Genomic DNA, 24,194 nt, shown 5'->3' on the forward strand with positions numbered 1-24,194 from the left:
AGGGGGTCAAGGAAAAAAACATTTGATTTGGGATGTGGAAGTCTGCAGTTCAAGTTCTGACCCTGTCATTTAAAATATGGGGTGTATGTTATAATTGTTCAGTTGTTTTCAGTCATATCTGACTCTTCATGGCCCTATTTGGGGCTTTATTGACAAAGATTCTGGAGGGGTTTGTTGTTTCCTTCTCCAAATCACTTTACAGATGAGGAAACCGAGGCAGAGAGAGTTAAGTGACTTACCCAGCATCACGCAGCTAATAAGTGTTGGAGTCTTCCTGACTCAAGACCTTGTGCTCTATCCACTGTACCATCTAGTTGCTCCTAAAAAGCTAAGTAGACCTGGGCAAATCATTCTAACTTTTCTAATCTTCCATTTTTAATTGAGGGGTAGGCAGAGAGGGATGTGACAAGAGAACTGGGTAAGCAAAAGTCAAAAGACCTGGGTCCAAGGTGGCTCCAGCCAACTCATAGTTTTCAAGAATCAATTGTTAAATTTTCAATATGAGCATTTATGTCTTGTAAGTGAAGCTTCACTTATTGCTTTGTTGATTATCTAGAATTTTAAAAAGTGATGGGGAAAATGGTAATAATACAAATTAGAATAAAAAATATGTGATCTGGACATTATTTTTTCTTCAGAGAGCCAATTACTAAACATTTACCAGCACCCTGCTTCTTCCTTGGGCCCAATTCTCCACTCTACTAAAGCACTTGTCGTTATCATTGTGTACCTACTTGGGAGGAGAAGGAGTGGACAAGCATTTATTAATAATCTCCTATGCCAGACACTAAGCTGAGGGACTTATAAATATTATCTCATTTGGTTACCTCACAATGTTGTCATGAAGACTAAAGGAGACTTTTTATGAAAAATGTTATCATAATAATATTTCTTGATTTGAATAAAAACAGCACAATTCACCATATGACTTTGATGGTTTCAACGACAGCATGCATGTAATTCTATTACAAATCACACATTTGGGTTGGGAGGAATGTTAGTCATTATCTTGTCCATCAAATCTATCAGACTCATTTTACAAATGAAGAAATTGAGACTCAGAGGGGTCAAGTGACTCAACCACACAGAATCACACAACTGATAAATGTCTGAGGCAGTATTTGAATTTAGGTCTTTTTTATTTCGAATGCAGCACTCTGTTTATTACTCTGTGCCATACTGAATCTAATGCTATGTGTAATCCTGTTATAATAATAAAATTCTATTCTATTTTGGGGTTTAATAGTGGCTAGGTGACACAGTAGATAGAATGCTGGTCTTGGAAGCAGTAAGACTTAAATTAAAATCTGTCCTTAGACACTTCCCAGCTGTGTGACCCTAGATACTTTATTCTATTTGCCTCAGTTTCCTCATCTGTAAAATGGGCTAGAGAAGGACATGACAAATACCTCCACTATCTCTCCCAAGAAAACCCCAAATGGGATCATAAAAAATCAGACATGAGTCATACAAGTGAACAGTAAATTTTAGGGTCATAAGACACTTTGTTTACAAGGAAGAGAATCAAGGAACTTGGTCCAGAGAGCAAGCTGAGTTTAAGAAACCAGGAGACTTTTTTTTCCTACCTAGGCAGCAAGGAAGAAAGAAGTCTCACTGAATTAGGATTCTGAGAATCAGGGTTCAAAATCTGGCCATATAACATCTGGTGAGTCTCTTCTGGATCTGTTTCCTCTTCTGCAATTTGAGAAGGCTGGACTAAATGGTCTATAAGATTCTTTCTTGCTCTAAATTCTATGAACCAGTGAAACTCCAGATGCAGCTTCTCTCTTGCAGCTCCAAATCACACATCTCTCTCACCCCCATGCATCTCGGATTGGGATCTTGTGGAAGCCTTAACAATCCAAGAACCCAATCAGACATCAGTTAGTTCACTGGCCTATAGCAGTACTTGTATTCTGTATTTGTAGGGGGAGGGAAGGGGGAGAGAAAGTGAGCAGGCAAGAAGTGGACAGAGCTGGAGAAATGGTGGCCTGCTGCCCTTGGAAACTTTGTCTGGCATTCTGGGAATCTGCCCAGCTGGCTTTGCAGGGGTCATTCAGGCCACATGCCTGAAACTCTCATCTTTTGTTTCCCTTTTCTGAGAGTAGTCACCTCTCTGTTCCTGTTGAAGTCCAGATCCTTTTTGCCAGGGAGCTGATCCTTCACCTTCCACTGCCCATATGAATCCAGTAACATTAACCAACTTCCTCTCTCCCAAAGAAATAATTACTTACAACTCATTCCTGGCTCCTGGAAGGCTAGAATTTGCTACCCTAGTACCTCCATGCTCAATCTGAAGGAAAATCCAATTTTACCAGCATCTGATAAATCAAACATTCATTCATTTCTTTTCTTTCCATCCCAACACAGTTCCTAGGTAGGTGGCTAGCCAGGATGGTAGATTTAATGTCACCAGTGGTCTAATCATCTTTCAAAGACTCTTCTTCCTCCTAACTTTCAAAGATCATTTTCTAAATGCACCAGCGGGGACCAAATGTCACTTCTCAAAGAAGTCTCGGCAGGAGATGTGAGCTGAGTATTCAGAGCATTCCCCTGATTTTAGCTGCAGCCTCAAGTATTTGGGAAATAGTGTATAGAAGATGCAAACACTGATGGGAAGGACCTACCTCTGGCTTTGAATCCTTGGCCCATCACTATGTTAATTAAGGTACTTTACCCAACAGTTCCTAAATGAGACATGGCAAAAACTGTTCTCCAGAATGAAGAAATAACATGGAACCCCTAAGGAAATGTTACCTACCTGGTTACAGGTGTTAATATCTACCCCATTCCGCAGGTGATCCAAAGCTTTGTCCAAGTTCCCTGATCTTGCTGCCCTCAGAAAACTGGTAGCAGCATCGGCCTACAAAGGGAAAAAATGACCAACTGTGAGTCACCATCCATCCCATTGCCAACGCTATCAGATTACAGCCCACGGGCCCAGCAAAAGGGATGGAAAGCAAGATAAGCCTTGAGACCAGGAGCAGAAGAGCAAGTTGGTCAAATAATGACACCCCCCCGTCTGAGAACCAAGTGAAGAATAACTGTTCTGTACCTCTGACATAGAGAGAGACAGATGGCATTGAATGCCAGGCCAAAGGGGCTAAACACAAAACTGACAAGTCAAAACAAGCCAGTGGAGTCTTTCTGATGGCTTGGAAGCAATTCATTTTCTTAGAGATTCTATAGGAGTCATCATTCAGCCGGGAGAGTCATCATTCGCCCACAGTTTGTCCCCAAAGTCCTCCTCCAATGCTGAATCATGTTTTGGGAATGGCTTTGGGTTCTCAAAGGCTGAGTCAATGAACTCCAGACCTGGAAAGTCCTATCCTGGAGTAGATCACACTGTTACTTTGGATATAGGACCAGCCCCTTGAAGTTTGGAGAGGCTGGCCATCAGGTTAGCTTCTGATAAATGAATGTTTTGTCCAAAATAATCCTCGAAGCCTAGCTTCCTGAGCTCAAATCTGGCCCCAGACACTTAATATCAGTATGACCCTGCACAAGTTAATTAACCATTTGCCTCAGTTTCCTCATCTGTAAAATGAACTGGAAAAGGAAAAGGCAAAACACTCCAATATCTTTGCCAAGGAAATTCCAAATGGGGTCATGATGAGTTGGACATGATGAAAGAATGACTGAACAACAACAACAAAAAATCATAAAGTATAAATTTACTAAATGTTATTCTTGTTTGTAGAAAAACTTTATTAAAAGTGAAACAAAGCAAATTAACTATGCATATGATAGGACCAGATCATCTTGAAAGTATTCCTCTTAGCATGGATTCATTGTTTTCAACTCTTGGGATGCTAAGAATTTATTATCATATCACTCTAATTACTTAAAAGGTCTTTCAAATTCCTTTGGCTACATTTTTTAAATGAAATTCATGTTACCATCCTATTCAAAGTAACGTAATTTTAAAAAGGAAATGATAGTAGAGATTCCTGTAATGGTATTATAACTCGTGTGTGTGTGTATGTGTGTGTGTGTGTGTGTGTGTGTGTGAAAACACAACAATGTATCAAAGATATAGTCATCTAAAAAAACCCATTAAATCTGGTTTTTCCTTTTTGAATCTCTAAGTTGTTAGATTGTTGTTATATTCCTACCAGATTCTCAAAGAAGATCAAACTTTTCTCTCCATTATGGCCATGAATAAATAAATAAATTTTATCTCTTTTCTGAAATATTCAACTCAACTCAAACAATACTTATTAAATTCCTACTATGGGTAAAATTATTGTAACAACTTTCTAACTGGTTTCCCTTTTTCATTCTTTTTCCTTGCTAAACTATTTTTTACAGAGCTACCAAAACACAATCACATGTTGCTAACAGAAATAAGTAAAACGCTTATATACTTATCCCTCTTGCCTACTGGATAAAATACAAACTCCTTTGCCTGGCATTTAAGGTCTTTTACTGTGTATTTCCAATATATCATAATATTTTATGTTTAGTTTCAGATCCCGCCTTCTCAAGCTTCAGCTGGCTATCTGCAAAATAATTGGATTGTGGCTAGGTGACCCCTTGGGGTTCCTTCTAACTCTATAGATCTAAAGGATTTTATTATCCTATTCCTTTTTGGTCTTATTTCATGTGATTCTTATTTATACAATCTTCTAGTCAAATAGGGCCTACTAAGCTATTCTTTGAATTCAATGCTAACTCTCACCTCCATATAAATATAGGTCATCCCCATTCCTAGCCCACATTCCCTACTTATCTTTGCTAACATCCTTCTCTTTCTTCAGAGTTATAGTTCAGGTACCCCATCCAGTGAAGACTAGAAAGCTATTTGTTAGAGATAAACCAATAGTGATTCTAGGTCAAGTACACATTGGATCTAATGAGCAATAAGGTCTATTCCAACTCTGAGAATCAATGTTCACAAAGATCATAGGGGATCAAAAGTTCATTAAGGAAAAATTTATTAGAGATGGTGGATCCAGTCACTGTTGGGGTGAAACCAATTATCCTGATAACCTTTCATTTGGTTTTTAAATTTGATGCTTCAAGATTCCCACCCTTCACAGAACTGCACAGTTGGAACAGACTGCAATGACCATTGGACCACCAATTCATAACTGATCAAGAATCCCTTCTGCAGTATACACAGAAAATAGTCATCCAATCTTTGCATGATGACCTCTAATGAGAGAGATCTCACTCTCACAAGGCTACTCATTTCATTCATGGATAACTCTAATTTTGGAAGTTTTTCATTACACCAAGACTAAATTCACTTTTTTGCAATGCCTGCCCATGGTCGTAGTTCTACCCTCTGGGACCAAGCAGAATAAATCAAATCTAATCCTTTAATAGCCCTTCAAATACATGAAGATGAATCAATCAGTAAACAAGCCAGTGTTTCCATGGCAGGTGCTGAAAATACAAAAACAAACACAAAATATAAAAATAAATATGAAATTCCTACCTTCAAGAATCAAGACAATTTAAGAAGAATCAGTAAACATTCATCAATGGCCTACCGCAACTGTGTTAAGAGCTAGGGATACAAAAAGGGGCAAAAAGTTGTCCCTGCCATCCAGGAGCTTACAATCTAATAGGGGAGACACATACATAGATATATACATAACAAATATAAAGTAGATACAAGGCATTAGCAGCTAGAGGTGGGGATCTGGAAAAATCTCATGGAAGTGGAAACACTTACCCTAAGTCTTAAAGTAACCCAGATTTTCAAAAAGATGGGAGTATGGGAAGGAGAGCATTCTAATCATGGGGGATGGTCAGTTCAAAGGCATGTAAACTGGAGATGGAGTTTTGTGTACAAGGAAGAGTAAGCAGACCAGTCTGGCTAGATCATGTAGTATGGATTAGAGTAAAATCTAAGCAGATTAGAGGGCAGGATGGAGCCAGGTTGTATTTAGAACTAAATGTTACATAGAAGACTTCACACAGAGTGTCCCAAAAATCTTAATTCAGTTTCAAGTTTTATTAACTTCAGAATTATAAATGCTTCAAACTTATAAAAAGCAACATTCCCAAAGTTAATTGTTAATTTTTTAAAATTATTGATGTTTCTTATTAGAATTCAATATAACTTTGCAAAAACTTCAATCAGTTGTCACTCAGTGACTGAAAAGATTGCATTTGTAATCCTACTCATTCAAAGAATATTCAACGAATGAGGTTTTGATACATACATGACTGCTTTGACATGACCACACAAGAAATAGCCTAATTGATAATTGATAATTGAAATCAATTAAGTACCATGGTAGTTAATCAAGAGAACTGACCTTCTCTTTGATCCACCAGTGTGAGAAAGTGTTATCCAGAAACTGTCAAATACATAATGGGTAATAAAAGTGCTTTATATTGTTAAAATTTAAATATTAAATTAATTACTCAGAAATTCATGAAATGAAATAAGTATAAAAGAAATTTAAATAAACTTTCAAATATGGTGGCTTTGGGGGTAAGCTTGTAGTATTTAAACTTCTGAAAGCAATTAAAACCTTTAAATTGTACCAAGAATTTTGGGACATCCTGGACCCTAGAATTAAGTGGAAGCCATTGAACTTTATTCAATGAGGGGAGGGAGTGACTATGCTGAGATTTGCCTTTTGGAAAAGACACTTTTGAAGACTGTGAAGAAAATGTACTGGATTTCAGGGAGGCTTATGACAGGGAGACCAATTAGGATACTATTATAATAGACCAGGCCAGAAGTGATAAAGTTCTGAAGTATGATGGCCAAGGAAATAGAGAGAAGGGAGCAATTGTGAGAAATGCTGTGGTTTTAAAAATGAGATATGACTACTGATTAGATATTGCGGGGGGGGGGGGGGGGGGGGGGGGGGGGGGGGAGTAAGGGTGAGGAAGTGAGATTGACATTGGGATTTTGAATTTAGGTACAAGGAAGGATGATCACGCCCATGATAGTAATGAAAGAAAGTTGGGTTTGCTCCACCCTAATTCATTCCTTTTAACTTAACAGAAATTTTATGGGCAAATAGACCATTGGCTTGGGAGGAAATGAAAATAGCAATAAAAAGGCATTAATAACCTGCAACAAGTCTGGGGCAATCAGGTAGATGAGAGGATTGAAAACTGGAGCTTGGGATGTCCAACATGAAGAAGAGACGATTTAGGGGATGGAGCTGGGAAGATGGAACATTCCTGTAGTCTTGAAATGTAGCATAGCACGGTAAAGAGGAAATAGAGATGAGGTCAGAGAAGCTGAGCCCAGCTCTGCTCCTCTCATCAAAGTGAAAGATTTTCATTTCCTGACTATGGTTCATCTCTCTAATTCCTCTTTGTCCATATACACCACTTACCACCAGCAACACTTATTTATCTTGAATGTAAAGGACCAACTGGAGGCAACAAAAACACAAAAAATAAATGAACACCCCCAGGTTTTGTCACGTTAAGCACAGGCAATAAATCAAGTGCCATGACTATGTTTTTACCACATTCTTTCAAAGTATCAGAATCTAGTGGCTTCTTTCTTCCCCCTGGCCATCCTGTGCTTCCTTCCCCCCTCCTACCATTTTTCCCTCGTTCAGACAATTTGTCTGTCAATCAACAAACACTTATTTGTCCTTTATCAACCCAGGCATTCAGGTCTGGGGCTACAAAGGAAGGGGGAAAATATTCCTACTCTTAAAGAATTTATATTCTAATGAATGAAAATAAATGCAAATAGGAACAAATAAGATATATTCAGACTAAAAGGAACATAATCTCAGTCAGGAAGGCGCTGAGGCACTAGGGAACTGGGACAGGTCTCTCTCAGCAGATGGAATTTGAGCTGAGTCTTGAAGGAAGCCAGGGAAGCAAAGATACCAAATTGAGGAGGATCCTTTCCAAGAAAAGGTACAGTCAGGAGATACGGTATTATGTGGAGGAACAGCAAGGCCAGTTTTACAGATCGTAGTGAGTGTCAAAGGGAATAAGGTGTAAGAAGGTTGAGAAGGTAAGAAGAGGCCAAATTACGAAGGGCTTTAAATGCCAAGAAGAGAATTTTTATATTTGATCCTGGAAGTAATAAGGAGCCATTGGAGTTCATTGAACAGGGGTCAGGTGGGGACAACATGCTTAGTTCAGCCTATGTTTTAAAAAGATCATTGTGGTAGCTAATTTGATTTTGGTGGAGAAGGCAGGAAGATCAGTTTAAGAGCTATAGCCATGGTCCAGGCAGGAGATGGTAAGGATTGCAGCCATATAAGCACAGAGAAGGGACTACATAAAAAAGATGTTAGGAAAGAAAAAATGACAAGATTGAGAAATAGATTGGACATGTGGGGTGAAGAGAGTGACAGATTGAGGATGGCATGGAGATTGCAGACCTAGATGACTGGGAAGGTGTGCCATTTTGTTTGGCTAAGGAGTTGTCATCTTTGAAGGGATGACATGACTCCCCCTTTGAAGGGGGAGAAAACATGTTCTACTTAGTCCTCAAGGACAGAAGAGAATCAAGGGGACAAATTTCAGAAAAAAAAATGTATGATATTACATTTTTCCAGCAATAGAACAGACTATCTTGTAAGATATGGCATTCTCCATCTCTAGAAATATCCAAGTAGAGCCCAGACCAGCATTTGTGATAGAAGCAATTCCAGCATAAGATAAAAAGTTGAATGGCACAAATTCTAAGGTTTCTTCCAGCTCTGCCTTTGCCACTTAAACCTGTCACTTTGGACAAATCACTTATCTGCTCTGAGCCTTCATTTTCTCCTCTATAAAATGAGGGAACTGGTTCCTGTTGCTACTTAGTTGCCCTCTATCAGCTCAGAGTATCTGAAATTAAATTCTACAGTTGCTGAATGTCAGAGATGAAGAGGAATTTAAAAACCATTTAGTCTCATTTTACAGATGAAGAAACTGGGTTCCAGAGGAGTTAAGTGATTTGCATATGGTCTCTTTGATGGCAAATAGCTGAGAAACCCAAGGGTCTTTCCACAACCCACCCAGATATGTTCACTTCCCACCTGGTTTAGCTCCTCATTCCAAATTCTTTCTCTACCTCTATCCCAATGGCCTGCTCCTTACTCATAATGTCTCCATGCTTGTGACTTCTTCCTCTATCTGGTGAGTTCCCTGTTGGAATCTCAATTTGAGAAAATACAAACCCAGTCATGCTTGCTTCCAACCAGCTCAGCCCCTGACCACCCATACTACTTCGCTATTTTATCCCTCAAGTTGTTACCAGACAGATTGTTACTCATACACTGAATCTTCATAGCACTTTCCTTGTTGTAGATCCTATAATGATTTCCTGTTGCCAAAGAATCAAGCCTAAACGATTCAATTTTGCATCAAAAGATCTCATCTTCCTCTTCTGTCCTACTGCATGAGTTTTCCATTTCTTCCAGACCGATCTCTTTACTAATCCTCTCCCCCAAACCCCAATACATCCCTGCCTTCATGCTTCTATTTCATATAGATGTCTTTCCCTTGCCTCTTTGTCAATTCAAATTTTATATGACCTTTAAGACCTTAAATCTTACATGACTATCACAGTCCCATCTCTACAAAACCTTCCCCTTCCACTCCAAAATACAGTGCTCTTTTCCTTCTCTAAGATCTTGAAGGATGAAATAAATCACACAACCCAGCCCTTGTTATTATACTGCCTTATTTCATATCACTGACATCTTCCCGTTTTAAAAAAGATCTACAGAGTACCTGGCATTACAATATTCACTGTAATCTGATTTATATTTTGATAAATTAGTCAATCCATAATCTCATTGGCATGAATATTCCCTTTACTCATGAAGATCACAACTCATTCATGCCTGCTCATATTATGTGATTTCATTCCTCAGTCTGTTCACACTTTCTCATCTTTTACAGGAAGATTTTCCTCATAATGCCTTCCCTCTGCTAAGTATTTCCTATTTATCCTATATATAGTGTGCTCTGTATATTTATTTACATGTAATCTCTCCCATTAGATTGTAAGTTCCTTGAGGGCAGGAACAGATTGTCTTTTGTCTTTTTTGTATCCTCAGTGTTTGGCAGACTACCTGGATATAGTTGGCACTTAGAAAATGTTTCCCAAATAATTGATTTCTCATACATTTTTACCTACACCTTCCCATAAATCACAGAGGATTTATCTTTTAGGAATATCTGTATGTATTACCGCCTTTGCTAGAATGTAAGTTCTTTGAGGGCAAGGACTATTCCATTTTTGTTATAGTATCTTCAGTACTTTGCATAGTGTTGCACAAAATAGATACAATATTTGTCTGCTGATTGATAGTTCTACCTGGAGGCCTTCCTCTGAGTCTTGTATATTCTCAGACTTTGTCCATCCCTCACTCTTGCTTACCCAACTAAGTCACCTCTTCTTTTAGTCCTATGATTTTTAACTTTTAAATTTAACTGGGGGCTAAATATAGTGGGATTAGGGAGAAATTTATGGCATAATTTCATACCTTTTCTGTCAATTGCCCTCAGGGATGACTGTAATTAATCTTGGACTTCCCTCAAACACACATATAACCACATAATCCAACTATTTTTACCTTCCATTGGCAATCCTTTATATAATAAACTAGAGGGAGGAAATAAGTTATCTGAGTTAACAGAGTCTGGGCTAGCTACAGTTCTTAGCGAGGAAATAAGAAGAAAGGAAAGGAAAGGAAGTGAATTAAATTCCAAAAGGAGCACAGGATGTAAGGGGAATGAGTTGTAGGTAACTGAGACACCGAGACTATTATTAAACTTTGCACTTCCTGTGAGGGAAGATGCTAATATGGCAATAGATCAAAACCCAGGGGGCACCCACCATGGGCTAGGAAAGAGGCAGGGAGAATGCTTTTAAATGTCAGCATGCCTTTTAACATGGGTGAGAAGGTAGAGTTGAAAGTAGGGTTTGTGACATAATAGAGGATGAGAAGCTTAGTTTTCAAGAAGATATGAACCCCAGAGGGATGGAATCTCATCATTTCCAATCTCTTTCTCTCTCTGTCTGTCTCTCTCTGTGTCTCTCTCTGTCTCTCTCTCTGTTTCTCTGTCTCTCTTTCTCTCTGTCACTGTCTGTCTCTCTCTGTCTCTCTGTCTCTTTGTTTCTCTCTGTCTCTCTGTCTCTCTGTTTCTCTCTATCTCTCTGTCTCTCTGTTTCTCTGTCTCTGTCTCTGTCTCTCCCTCTCCCTCTCCCTCTCTCTCTTCCCTCTCCCTCTCCCTCTCTTCCCTCTCTCTCTCTCTCTCCCCCTCTCCCTCTCCCTCTCCCTCTCCCTCTCCCTCTCCCTCTCCCTCTCCCTGTCCTCCCCTCCCTTTCCTCCCTCCCCCCTCCTCCTCTCTGTCTCTGTCTGTCTTTTTCTCTCTGTCTCTTTGTCTCTGTTTCTCTCTCTCCCCCTTCTTTGTCTCTTTCTGTGTCTGTCTCTCTGTCTCTCCCTCCCTTCTTTATCTGTTCCTGTCTTTGTCTCTCTTTCTCTCTAGCTGTCTATCTCTTTATTTCTGTCTTTTTGTCTGTCTTCCATCTCTCTCTATCTCTAATTTTATCTGTCTCTGCCTCTTTCTCCTCAAATGCTCTAGTTACCTTAGGCTTCACATGAGAGTTCTCCTGTTTACAATATTTACACAGCGAAATACGGATTTTAAAGGAAAAAACCAAGACAAAAATGTGAATTCAGAACAAATGATCAGAAAACCACCCTTCAGGGTCAAACAACAAGCTATCAGCAGAATCTCTTTCTTAAAGCCCTTAGTTTCAGTTGAAATCCTGCTAGTTTAGGAAAACCATTTCTAACTTTCCTAGCAAGAAAGCACTAACCGCATCTCCATGCCTTTGCAGATACAATTCCTATTCATGCTTTTAAATTCTCTTAAGTTGGGTCATTTTGTCTATCTTGTACCACCTCCCAATCGTCTAGAATGACTAGTTCACACAAATAGTTCTAGGGGACTGATTCTAACCTCTATACAAAAAATCCATAAACAATAGTCCAACACACGTGCTCTCTGCTCCCCTTCCCTCAGTTCCTGAGCAAAAGAGGATCTTCAGCTACTGTGAGGTGTTCAATAATAATGATGATAATATCTTTCAAATTTGTTCTAGGAAGTTTTACTACTAAATAAAGCTTTATACATTATCATAAAAGATTGTATTAATACCCCTCCCACTGAAAACATGAAATCAGAAAATCAAAAGAATCAGTGAGTAATTAAAACTGGCACTGGCCAGAGAACCAGGATTCCTGGGTTCTTTTTAATCATCAACATAGTTGTGTTGCATTGGGAAAAATCATGTCATAATGAATAGAGTGCTGGAGGTGTCAGGAAGACCCAAATTCAAATTCTTCCAGAGAAACTTAGTAGCTGTGTGACCCTGAACAAATATCTGAGCTTTAGTCCCTCATCTGAAGGATGAGAGGATGATACTCAATGACCTCTGTTGTCTCTTCCAGTTCTAACTGTAGAAACCTTCTATCTTGTTCCTTCTGCATTCATAAGCTATTAAAGGTGCCCCTTGCTGTTAAGCCTTGAGTCTTCTGCCTCAGTCATTTTAACATCCCAGTATACAAAGTACGATGTTTATTTATAACTAGGTTGGGCTTGTTTTATTTTTTAATTTATATGGCACATGATTTTGTTGATTTAGGGAACTCCCAATAAGAAAATTAACCACACCATTTCAGATTGGCAGATCATATTAGGACTTATAGTCTTAAAGACTTAATTAGAAGCATTGAAAGGTTAGGTGACCTACTGCCAGGAGGTATTCAAGATAAAATCTGAATCCAAGTCTTACTGTTCATAAGGCTGGCTTGTGATATATCTATTACCTTTCACTAGAATGAATATTTATAAAATACTATGGGGGATATAAGATGTTTTAGGCTGGAATAATGATCCTGCAAGATACTGTAAAATCCTGGGAATGGTAAGACACAGCCCCAGTGAAGTTTTTTCTTCATTGAAATCCATTCAGTGAGAACATTCTCATCTTGTGGGGGAGGAAATCAGTTGGCATCTAAAAGGGCACTTTCTGATGGAGTAAGGCTTTCAATGAACTTCAGAAAACAAACCACAAGCCTACAACAGCTACTTTGGACCTAGCAAATGGGGGCGGGGGGGGGGGGGAAGAAGGGACTGTTGTCCTGCTTTGGTGAAGGAAAAAAAAAATCAATGTAATGCCTACCTTAATTTTCCCTGCCAGGTTTGTGAGACTGAGGTGAAGGATGCAGCCAATGACAGAAGAGAAATCTGGATGGGGCAACAGGGATTTCAGTTTGTTTGCTATGCAAAGAACCTAATGGGACAGAACTGTTCATTCCCAATTGCTTCCTCAAAAGGACATATCTTGCCCCTTCCCCTTAAAATGAGGAGGGAAGCGCAGCGTGAAAGCTACAGGTTTTTAAGCCGGATCTTTGAGCATTCACAGCAAGCTAAATTAGGGGACCATTTTCAGCTGCAGCCTCCTAAGTCCGGAGGAATTTTCCTCTGGATTCTGCTGGAAGCCTCCCTGTGTGTCTCAGTATGAGGCAGCAAAAGTACACAGCAGCAGTTCGGCTACGCTGGAAAGGGATTTCAATCTCTGCACCAAAAGCCCTGCCACGGAAAGCCCCTTGGAAGTTAATTAAGCCCCTTTTCTCCTCACCTCCCCCCTCCCCTTCTTACTTCTCCCCTCTTCCCCCTCCATTCTCTTCTCCTACCCCCTTCAGCAGTCAGCTTCCCGGTCCATTTAGTTACAGCAGCCCTTACACAGATTAAAATGATAGCAACACATGGGCTCCAATAGCAAAGCGGCTCGCATGCAGCTGGCCGGCTTCCCGGAGCCCAGGGAACAGGCGAGGCAGACCCAAGTCCCTTCGTAATTAAAAACAGAAAAGCAACAAGAAGCTTTCTTTCATTAGAGCCGAACAAGCAGGTTGTATACTCACAGCAGGGTCTGGATCGGACCTGCCCTGTCTCGCTGCCATAGTCCAGCACTTGAGCTGAAATCCGAGCCCTGTCTCCCTTCTCTGGCTTCCCCCCACCCCACCCCCCCAACCTTACTTATCTATTGCCCCAGCTTTGCCAGAGCCTGTAAGTTACATCTCGAGAGCCAGTAAGTTACATGGCATTCTAGCTAAAAATACAGGCTTCTTCCTCCCGGCTCCAGTGCACCACAGAGACCCTGCGCTGGCCAGCTACTAATGGAATTTCTTCATTTTCTCTCCATTATTATGTCAGACGGGATAGTTAATACGGAGCCGTCTCCGGAGGGAAGCAGACTGCTGCCAAGAGAAGGGGGTGGGTCAGAGCTGCAGGTGCTGTCCTGAAAATGGGAGAGAGGAAAAGTCCGGCAGATGCATAAAGAAATCGTATACGTCCAATGGAGAAGTCGAGCCCCGAGCTGCATGGCTCTCCTGCATGTCTCCTTCTTCCTACACACCCTAAATGACAGAACGAAGGGGCCCTGGAGTCTGCTAAGATGCCCAGGGTGAGCTCAGCAAACTCTATTTATGCCCCATAACCAATTTGCATGTTTCAAGTGCTTACATCCTGTCCTAAGATACCAGCTAATCAGCCTATGACAGCCTGCTCCAGAGCTAAGCCACGGAATGAAGCTGATGGCCAGGAAAAATCTGTTATTGCGGTCTCTCTCAAGCCGGCAGGCAATCTTCCTCCCCTCTCTCCGCTCCTGCACAGCTCTCCCTCTCTAGCCTCTTCCTCTCCCCCCTACCCCTTCTGTCTTCTTTGAGTTTCTACAGCACTGTGCTTATGGGATTGTCAATGTACGCACTTGGTGCAGTAATAGCTATTATTTTCTTCTTTGCCTGAAGAGGTCACTGAAAGGAGCCGAGGTGGAAACACACCTAATTCATTCATTGAGCCAAGGGCACTCAGCAAAGTATTCTGGATGACACCAGGAGTTGATAAAGACAGGGCTCAGGGATTAAAGGCTGAAATATCAGCAGGAAAAGCGGCAGGGAGGTAGGCCATAGTCAACACACAGTAGTTTTATTGATATTAAGATCGTTTAGTACTATATCTCCCAGGTCTCTGTGTGTGATTGTTGTTGTTATAGTTAGTAATCTTTTTTTTTTTTTTCACTGCCCCAATCTGCAAGTATGATGCAAATATCTGGAATTCAATTCCCCCAGTTTACCCTCCTAGAGTCCCATACATTCATGAATGCATAGAAGTTCAGAGCTGGAAGGGACCCCAGAGGCTTTCTGATTTAATCCTTTCATTTTTACAGATGAAGAAATTAGACCATAGATTCCATGGGGTTTACCTCAGCTGGCACAGTTACTTAGTGTCAGACCTTAATCTTAAACTCAAGTCCCTTGATTATTGGTTTCTATGTGTTAGTGATGGAGATGCTTCCAGAATTTAGAACATGTCTCAGATATGTCCACTGTGATAAACATGTTCAATGCGAGTGCAGAAATGATCCCGGAGGGGATACAGATCAAGGTTGGGGAGGGAAGGTAGCAAGAAAAATTCTGGCTCATATTTATGTAGCATTTTACAGTTTTAGAAACATTTCCCACACAACTCAGATGGGGAAGGTAGCATTTCTATTTTACAAAAACTAAAGTTTATCACATGATTTGGGAAATGGGTAAAAATGTTAAAAATTATCTAGTCCTGGAGTTGTCATCCTTTTTTATGTTATGGATTTCTTTGGCAACCTGATGAAGCCTCTGGATATTATTATTATCAGGATAAATATAAATAAAAAATAATATCTGGAATAAAATAAAATGCATATATAATTACAAAGGAAGCCAAATGGTAGTAGGATATAGTTATTAATTTTTTTCAAGTAACAGGTAGTAGGTTAAGAACCCTGATCTAGTGAAGTCCATTTTATAGTTGAGAAAACTAAAAGAACAAAGGGCAAAGTAATGTTCAAGGTAATGCAAGCAGTAATTAGCAGAGACATTTAGCATTAGACATCCTAAGATGTCTTCTGATATCTTGTTCAGTGTTGTTTCCACTACCACATGATGCCTTTCAAGGATAATGTGACATGCTGGAGCATAGAGCTTCAAATTAAGTCAGGTCAGCTCTCAGGTGAAGACTATGATGAAGTTTGATAAATCTCAGGCACATGCAAACCCTTTCCTCTACAGCTCCTATACCCATGCTCTATCCCTGGAGGAGGTTCTTTTGGGTGGGACCCCACAAAGCAGGTTGGACAAATTCTTATAATGCTCAATTTCTAAGTGTGGTGGGTCATTGCTATTTCCCTTCTTCCCAGGAAAAAAGTAAGTAATGGTAGTTTTCTTTTCTTTCTTTTTCTTTTTTTTTTTGTAATGGTAGTTTTCTTAAAGAACTCAGCACCAATGTCTGATTGTCTTCTGAAAAACCCTAGGAGACTTATCCTGATGCTGTTGAAATTGCTCCCAATTTTGGAGGGAGGTGTATTTATCCAGGGAACTTGTATCATACTAATAAAATGTATATTTAGAATCTTCTAGCATTATACAAAATAAATTTGCACTGCCTACTTTTCATGGTAGATTTAATACCCCCATTTTATAGATAGAGCAACTGAGGCCTGAGGAAGTTAAATGTCTTGCCCAAAGTATCACACAAGTATGATCATACAGATATCAGGGGGCAGAGCTGGATATGAATCCAGGATCTGTGACTCTAAGCTTAGCACCCTGCACTGCAGCAGGCTAACCATGGATCCTTAAAAAACATCATGCTACAATGGAAAAAATTGAATTAGAACTCAACCCTAGATTTCTTGTCTCTAGCTCTAGTGTTTTGTTTTTTTCTATTCTGCAGTCCTGCTTCCATTGATGAATTACAATGACTAAAGCAAAGCAAATCCTGTATATCTCAACTGTATATCTTAGGGAATTGAGACTGGGCTCAAAATCTCCACATCCTACCGTAACAAGGAGTCCCAAAGATAATTTCTCAATCAGCAAGTTACTATTCTAGACTCTAACTGGGTTCACTTTGATGTTTAATGAGAGCAAAATGGCGCAGTTAAGATATGGATTGTGCACAAGGAAAAAATGAGCAAGTCACAGTGGATTTGAAACTGAAGCTGAATCTACAAAAAGTGGGCAGTGGACAGAACACTGGGACTGGAATCATGAAATTGTTGTTTACTCATTTTTTCATTCATATCTGACTCTTCACAAGCCTTTTTGAAGTTTATAGTTGAGAAAACTAAAAGAACAAAGGGCAAAGTAACGTTCAAGGTAATGCAAGCAGTAATTAGCAGAGACATTTAGCATTAGACATCCTAAGATGTCTTCTGATATCTTGTTCAGTGTTGTTTCCACTACCACATGATGCCTTTCAAGGATAATGTGATATGCTGGAGCATAGAGCTTCAAATTAAGTCAGGTCAGCTCTCAGGTGAAGACTATGATGAAGTTTGATAAATCTCAGGCACAAATTCCAGAATTTAGAACATGTCTCAGATATGTCCTGGACATAGATACTGGAGTGATTTGCCATTCCTTCTCTAGCTCATTTTACAAATGAGGAAACTGAGGCAAAGAGGGGTAACTGACTTGCTGGTAACTTGACTAATTATCAGAGGCTGAATTTAAATTGAGGACTTCCTAACTTCAGGCTTAGTGTTGTATTCACTGAACCATTCCAATGAGGAAGATCTGAGTTAAAATCTTACCTCATTCACTGTGTAATCTTGGGAAATCACTTGAACTCTGTCTGGTTCAGTTTCCTCAACTATAAAATGGGTTTAATAATAGCACCTATCTCCCATGGTTGTTATTAGGACCGAATGAGATAATATTTATAAAGTATTTAGCATAGTGTCTGGTACATGTATTCCTATATTCCTATCTCCACAGTGGTGAAGTATAAAGGACACATGCTTGAAATCAGGGGCTTTAGGTTCTATTCCTGTCTGATTTTGATGCTTTCTAGCTTTACCTAGCACATAGTAAGCATTTAATAAATGCTTGTTAATTGATTGGCTATATGATCCAGGGCAAGACGTTTTTCCTCTGGGACACTCAATTTTCTCATCTGTAAAACAGGTGATCCCTCTTGCATCAAACACCTCACAGGCTGTTATGGGTCCTTCCTATCAGTAGTGACCACTTGGTTTCTGTTTCTTGGTAGTTCTTTCACATTCTGTCCCACTTTAGGCTTATTCATGCCTAGGGCTTATCTTCCCTATTCAGTTGTAAGGACAACATCTAAAGCTTCTAGACTCTGTCCTGGTTCCTAACTTAACAATGCTGGGCCACTGGCAATAATCAATTGATTGACATATTAAGAACAAAGTCCCAGAATCTCAAACTTAGAAGGGACCTCCTAAGTAAACTAACTGGATCCAGGTTTGAAGAAGAATCTAGCCTCAATTTGAAGGCTATAATGAAGGGGAGCCAAAGGTATGTTGGAGTCAGCTCAAGCTGGCTTTTGAGAGCCGATTATTAAATGCATATAGAGTTCACATCTCAAAAACCAGCAAATGCTTTAAATTAGAGCTTGACTTAATTTTATTGATTATCTAGATTTAATAAAATAAAAGAGAAAGTGCTTATATTGGAGATTAAACTTGGAAATATATAAGGTATACTTTCTTTCCTCTTCCCTCCCTCTCCCCCTCTCCCAGCTGATTGTTAAATATCTATCCACATGCCAATGGGGGAAACCATTACTTTATGAGGATTTTGAGATTTGTAAGGCAAATTTTATTTTTTTTTTGTTTGTATTTCTACATAAAGTTTAAATTTACTTCTCTGGAACTTTGATCTTCCTAGCTCTGCTCTCCTTCCTCACCTCTCTACCTATTAACTTTCCTAATTCCCATCAAAACTCAACTTAAAACACTATCTTCTGCAGGAGACCTTTCCCAGTTCCTCCATCTGTTGGTACCTTCCCTCTGAGACTGCTTTCCACTTGGTCTGTATATATATTCCCTGGTATTTACCTCGTCTCCTTCATTAGAATGTAAGTTCTCTGAAAGCAGCAACTGTTGTTGCCTTCCTTTGTAGCTTTAGGATTTAAAAGAGTGCCTGGCATCCAGTAGGTGCCAAATAAATGCTTGTTGACTGGCTGACTAATCTGACTTCCACATGATGGCCCTTCTAAATACTCTGAGACAACTAAGAGAGATCTTCCCTGAGTTTTCTCTTCTCCAGGATAAATGGTCCCAAAAATTTTCCCCCACATTTGCCCCTGGTTTGGGGGATTATGGGAGTCCTCTCCTTGCTTTACAACTCTCCCTCCTGGGGCTATGCCGGAGTGCAGAGGAGATGATGAGGCCCTTGGAAAAGCTGCCAGGACTGCTCCTGACTACTTATCACTCCCTGTCATGCTCACATATCTGTAACATGCCTGTATCAAGCCCCTCTTCATACAGAAGAGAGTCTTCAGTTCTCCATATCCAGCAAAGGCAGGACATGAAGATAATGGGGTTATTTTGCAATACTAAGACTCTAGATGAGACAGAAGGAAGAATTCCTCAAATCTTTATTGGAGAATTTTAGGAATCAAGAGACAAAGAGAAAGAAGGAGAAAGAGATACAGAGACATAAATAGAGAAACAGAAAAGGACAGAGATTGTGAAGGGATGTTAAGGGATCTCCTGAATTTGTCTTTTTGAGTTGTCATATTTTTCAGAAAAAGGAAGAGATAGAGACAGGGTGAGATAGACAAAGAAGTAGAGATAGAAAAGGTGAAGGATTGGGAGGGAGACAAGGCAGGCAGACAGACGGCAAAAGAGACAGAGAGAGATAGTGAGACAGAGACAGAATATAGAGACAGAAATAGAAAATAGAAATAGAAAAGAGACAGAAATAGAGATAGAAAAGGGAGAGAAAAGAGACAGAGACAGAAACAGAAAGAGACAGACAGACAGACAGTCAGAGTGTATGTGTCTACTGGAGGTCCCTTTGAGGCCTCTGATTTCAGAAGCGGGAAATATTAGTAATTTTTTTTAATGATTTATTCTCCCCACACTCTTAACCACAAAGGTATTCCCTTTTTGCGGCTTACTCAAAAGAGCACAGAATTTGAAATGAGATGACTTGAGTCTAAGTGTCAGATCCAGAACTTAAAAGCTGTGTGGCTGTGGGGAAAATTGTTGAACTTTTCTGAGATTTCATTTCCTCATCTGAAGAGTGGGGATAATAATACCTATGCTACCTAAATCAAAGGGTTGTGGGAGGAAAGTGCTCCGTAAACCACAAGGTGCTACATAAATATGAACTGTTATTATTCTGTAATTTAAATCTTCTTTTTTGACTTCTCCAAATCATCTTCATGTACATCTAAGCAGACCTTCCCTAGAAAGCTTCTGTAAAACTGGGGTTGAAGGAGGCAAAGCTCTATCAGACTCCCACTGAAGATGAGACCACTCGCACATGTTGTGTGTAATCAGGTAGTTTTTCAAATGATATTTGCTAAGTATTTAGAACCATATTCAGAACCTCAGAGCTGGCAGGCACCTTGAAATGTGATCTCAATTTGGAATTTCATCTGGGTAGGGAATTTCCAATGAGGAAACCCTCTCATGATATCTATATATAATTTGTAATATATGTCTAAATTATTCACTCATTTTTCAGTGGTGTTGGGCTCTTCATGATCCTATTTTTAGTTTTCTTGACAAAGATACTAGTTTGTCATTTCCTTCTCCTTCCTTCTCCATTCATTTTATGGATAAGTAAACTGTGGCAAACTGGGTTAAATGAATGGCCAGGATCACACAATTGTGTGTCCAAGGCTAAATTTGAACTCAAGTCTTTCTGACTCCAGGCCTAGATCTCTATCCACTGCACCACATAGTTGCCGCCAATATCAATATCTATATCTATCTGTCTATATCTAGAGAAGGAAATGGCAAATCACTCTAGTATCTTTGCTAAGAAAACTCCAAAGGGAGTTATGAAAAGCCAGATATGACTGAAAAACTACTGACCAATAATGGTTATCATCTATCCATCCATCCATCCATCTATCTATCTATCTATCTTTATTCAGATTTTCAAATGTCCTACAATTGTCAACTAGTAGGAGTATGAGTATTGAGGATTACATGACTTCCCCAGTGTCAAAAGTCAGTGTGTTTATAGGACCATCAATGGAAAGAATCTCAGAGACCGTCTTATTTTACAGATGAGGAAACTGAGGCCCAGGAGAGTTAAATGACTTTCCCATAGTTACAAAGGTAGTAAGCATGTATGTGTGTTTGTATTTATTGAGATTTAAATCTATGTCATTCATATTCTGAAATTGTTTCTCTGTCAACCTCATCATTCTGCTCTCCTTAACTTGAATTATAGATCATTCAATGTCAGAATTACAATTTAGATTATTGGAGCTAGAATACGTTTTAGAGTATAGACTGTCAAAACCAGAATGGATCTCAGAACATAGAGTGTCGGAGCTGGCATAGAAACAGCATATGGAAGGTCAGAACTGAAAGGGAACTGACCCTCAGGGATAATCTTCCATTTCAACAAACATTTATTAAGTTCTTATTACAATATGCAGAAAGCACTGTGTTTGGGGAGTACATAGGTACTGGAGAGAAATGATCCTGTCATCCTCATGAAGCTCACAATCCAGAAATAGGATTTCTCTCTGTGTTTGTCTCTGTGTATGTCTCTGTCTGTGTCTGTATGTCTGTCTGCCTGTCTCTCTCTTCCCCCCCCCCCATCTCAGTCTCTATCTCTTTGTCTGTCTCTTCATGTATATCTCTGTGTATGTCTCCCTCTCCTCTCTCTGTCTTTTACTCTCTTTCTCTCTGTGTCTCTGTCTTTCTCACTGTATCTCTCTTTCTCCCCCTCCACCCTCCCTTCCCTCTCTGTCTCCTCTCTCACTCTTACTTTCGGTCTCTGTCTCTTCCTCTGTTTCCGTCTCCCTCTGTCTCTCTCTTTCTTTTTGTCTCTGTCTCTTTCTTTCTCTCCCTTTCTCTCTAGCTCTGTCTGTCTCTTTCTCCCCTCTGCCTTCTTTCCCCTTTCCTTCCTTCTTTCCCTCTTATTCTCTCTCTGTCTGTCTCTGTCTCTTTCTCTCTGTGTGTCTTTCTCTTTCTCTCCCTTTACCCTTCCTTTCTGCTGTCTTCTCTCTCCCTTTTCTCTGTCTCTTACTCTTTCTCTCTGTTTCTGCATCTCTTTCTGTCTGTCTCTGTCCCTGTCTCTCTCTTTCACTCTCACACACACACACACTCACACACACACACATTCACATATGCATTATGATAAGAAAGATAAAACATAAGTGCCATGGCACCCAAGATCTAGTCCAATCCCCTCATCTTACAAAGAAGGAAGCTGGGGGATTCTAGCAAAAGTCTGCAGTTTTTTCTTCTTTTTTTATGTTCGAGTAAGGACAACAAAGCACTGGGGGCCTATGCCATGTGGTTTGTCCTTTCAAATAAATTAGGTTTTGTCAGATTTTTTTCCCTATGGGAGGAGAAAGATATACTTTGTGATACTTTAAACCCTGGGCTCATTTCTATTTTTGTGACGTATTTCTGCACACACAAAGAATAAGATCAGGATCTAAGAAAAACATCATAGGAAGTAGCTTGAGATGAAGCTCATAGTGGCTCTTCCTCATTTTTTTCCTGAAATGTCAAGAACTCTCTGTTCCCCCCCCCCCCCCCCCCCCCCCCCCCCCCCCCCCCCCCCCCCCCCCCCCCCCCCCCCCCCCCCCCCTGCTAGCCCAGAATAACTGACAAACATTGCTCTTTACCTGGACAAAGACTATTATTCCCAGGCCACCTCCCACAAAGAGTGGGTATGGACCACAGAATTATATAAGATGATACTGGAAGGAGCTTTAGAGACTATTCAGTCCAATTTTCTTGAAAACAAATGAAGAAACTGAAATGAAATAATTATAACTAGCATTCATATCAAACTTTAAGATTTGCAAAATGCTTTAATATATATTCTCATTTTATCCTCACAACCACCCCTGGGAGGTAGGTGCTATTATGATCCCTGCTTTACAGGTGGAGAAACTGAGGCAGGCAGTGGTGACTTGCTTCAGGTCATACTTCTAGTAAATGAGGCTGGATTTGAACTCAGGTCCACCATATCACGTAACTGCCTCAGTGCTTAACCTCGAACCTGGGTTTCCTTGTCCAACCTTCTTTCCATATGTCACATTGCTCCTCATTCTATAACACTCATTTAGTTCATTTTTATGGAAGACCTGGCAAGAGCTTCATTCTCTTGTCAGCTGTTCTTTCAGGTATGTATGTGTCTTGCTCACTGTTTCAAGATTTGAATTTCATCTCTTCCAGGAAGCCTTCCCTGATTAACTCAGACCTCAGTGATGTCACCTTCTTCTGAACTCTGTAGTATTTTACTGTCCGGGGTCAGAAGTGCCTCTTAAAATATAGAATCTCAGATCTAGAAGTGATATTGGAGGCCTCAACAGGAATATCCTCCATAACTGCTTCTCAAAGTTTTTGGTCTTTGGGCCCATTTCTACTCTTAAAAATTAATATGGACCCTAAAGAGCTTTTATGGGTTATATTTATATTTTTCCACATAAGAAATTAAAACATATTAGAATGCATATAGTTTTGATATCAACAATTCCCCCAAAAGGAGGTCCTGAATCCCACTTTAAGAATTGCTTTGTTTCATGGCATCTCTTGCCAAGTGGACATCAAGCCTCTACTAACAATTTCTGATGAGATAAGAGAGCACTCACCTCTCAAAGCATCCTGTTCCATAGAGAGAGAAAGAGAGTTCTAAAATGAGAAGGTTTGCACAAAGTTAAGGCCTGAGAGTGGAATCTTAGTTTTGCTGCACTCCCTGGTATCATTCAAGCAACTAGTCTGGTGCCCAATGGGGCAATATCTGAACCTTTGAGAATACCACCTTCCTTCTAGGCCCCCAGGTTCACAACCTCAATGTCATCTTCATTTCTCTCCCTCCCTCTTCCTCTCCCTCCCTCTCCTTCTCCCTCTCCCCCTCTCTGTCTCTTTCCCCCTTTTCTCACATCTCTGTGTCTCTCTCTGTCTCTCTTTCATTCTTCCTTCCTCCTTTTTTTCTCACTATCTCTCTCTGTGTGTCTGTCTTTCTGTTTCTCTGTGTCTCTCTTTCTGTTTCTGCCCCTCTGTGTGCATGTGTCTTTCTCTACTTCCTCTCTGTCTTTGCCTTTCTGTCTCTGTGTCTTTCTCTAACTTTTTCTTATTCTTTCTCCCCCTTCTTTCTCTCACTATCTCTGTCTCTCTGTCTCTCTCTCTGTCTCTCTCTGTCTCTGTGTATATATATATATATGTATATATACATATATATATATGT

The 24,194-nt window shown here is 40.0% G+C and overlaps 1 protein-coding gene and 1 long non-coding RNA gene across 10 annotated transcripts in view; one reads left to right on the forward strand and one right to left on the reverse strand.

Moving 5' to 3' along the window:
* ANK1 (ankyrin 1) overlaps nucleotides 1-24,194 on the reverse strand; it is a 326,140-nt gene that overhangs the window by 132,222 nt on the left and 169,724 nt on the right. For 8 of the 9 annotated variants that reach the window (XM_031950761.1, XM_031950751.1, XM_031950759.1 and 5 more), the window contains exon 2: nucleotides 2,762-2,863. In XM_031950761.1, coding sequence (XP_031806621.1) covers nucleotides 2,762-2,863 — 102 coding nt within the window. Of the gene's footprint in view, nucleotides 1-2,761; nucleotides 2,864-13,874; nucleotides 13,975-24,194 lie in introns of those variants that run through there. The other variant, XM_031950754.1, reaches the window with a different exon arrangement.
* Nucleotides 14,021-24,194, forward strand: part of LOC116421411 — a 37,410-nt gene continuing 27,236 nt past the window's right edge. The window contains exon 1 of the long non-coding RNA XR_004231759.1: nucleotides 14,021-14,416. This is a non-coding gene — a long non-coding RNA (uncharacterized LOC116421411). The remainder of the gene's footprint in view (nucleotides 14,417-24,194) is intronic.

Source organism: Sarcophilus harrisii, chromosome 2 (genome assembly GCF_902635505.1).
Source record: "Sarcophilus harrisii chromosome 2, mSarHar1.11, whole genome shotgun sequence".
In the NCBI taxonomy this organism is placed as follows: Eukaryota; Metazoa; Chordata; class Mammalia; order Dasyuromorphia; family Dasyuridae; genus Sarcophilus; species Sarcophilus harrisii.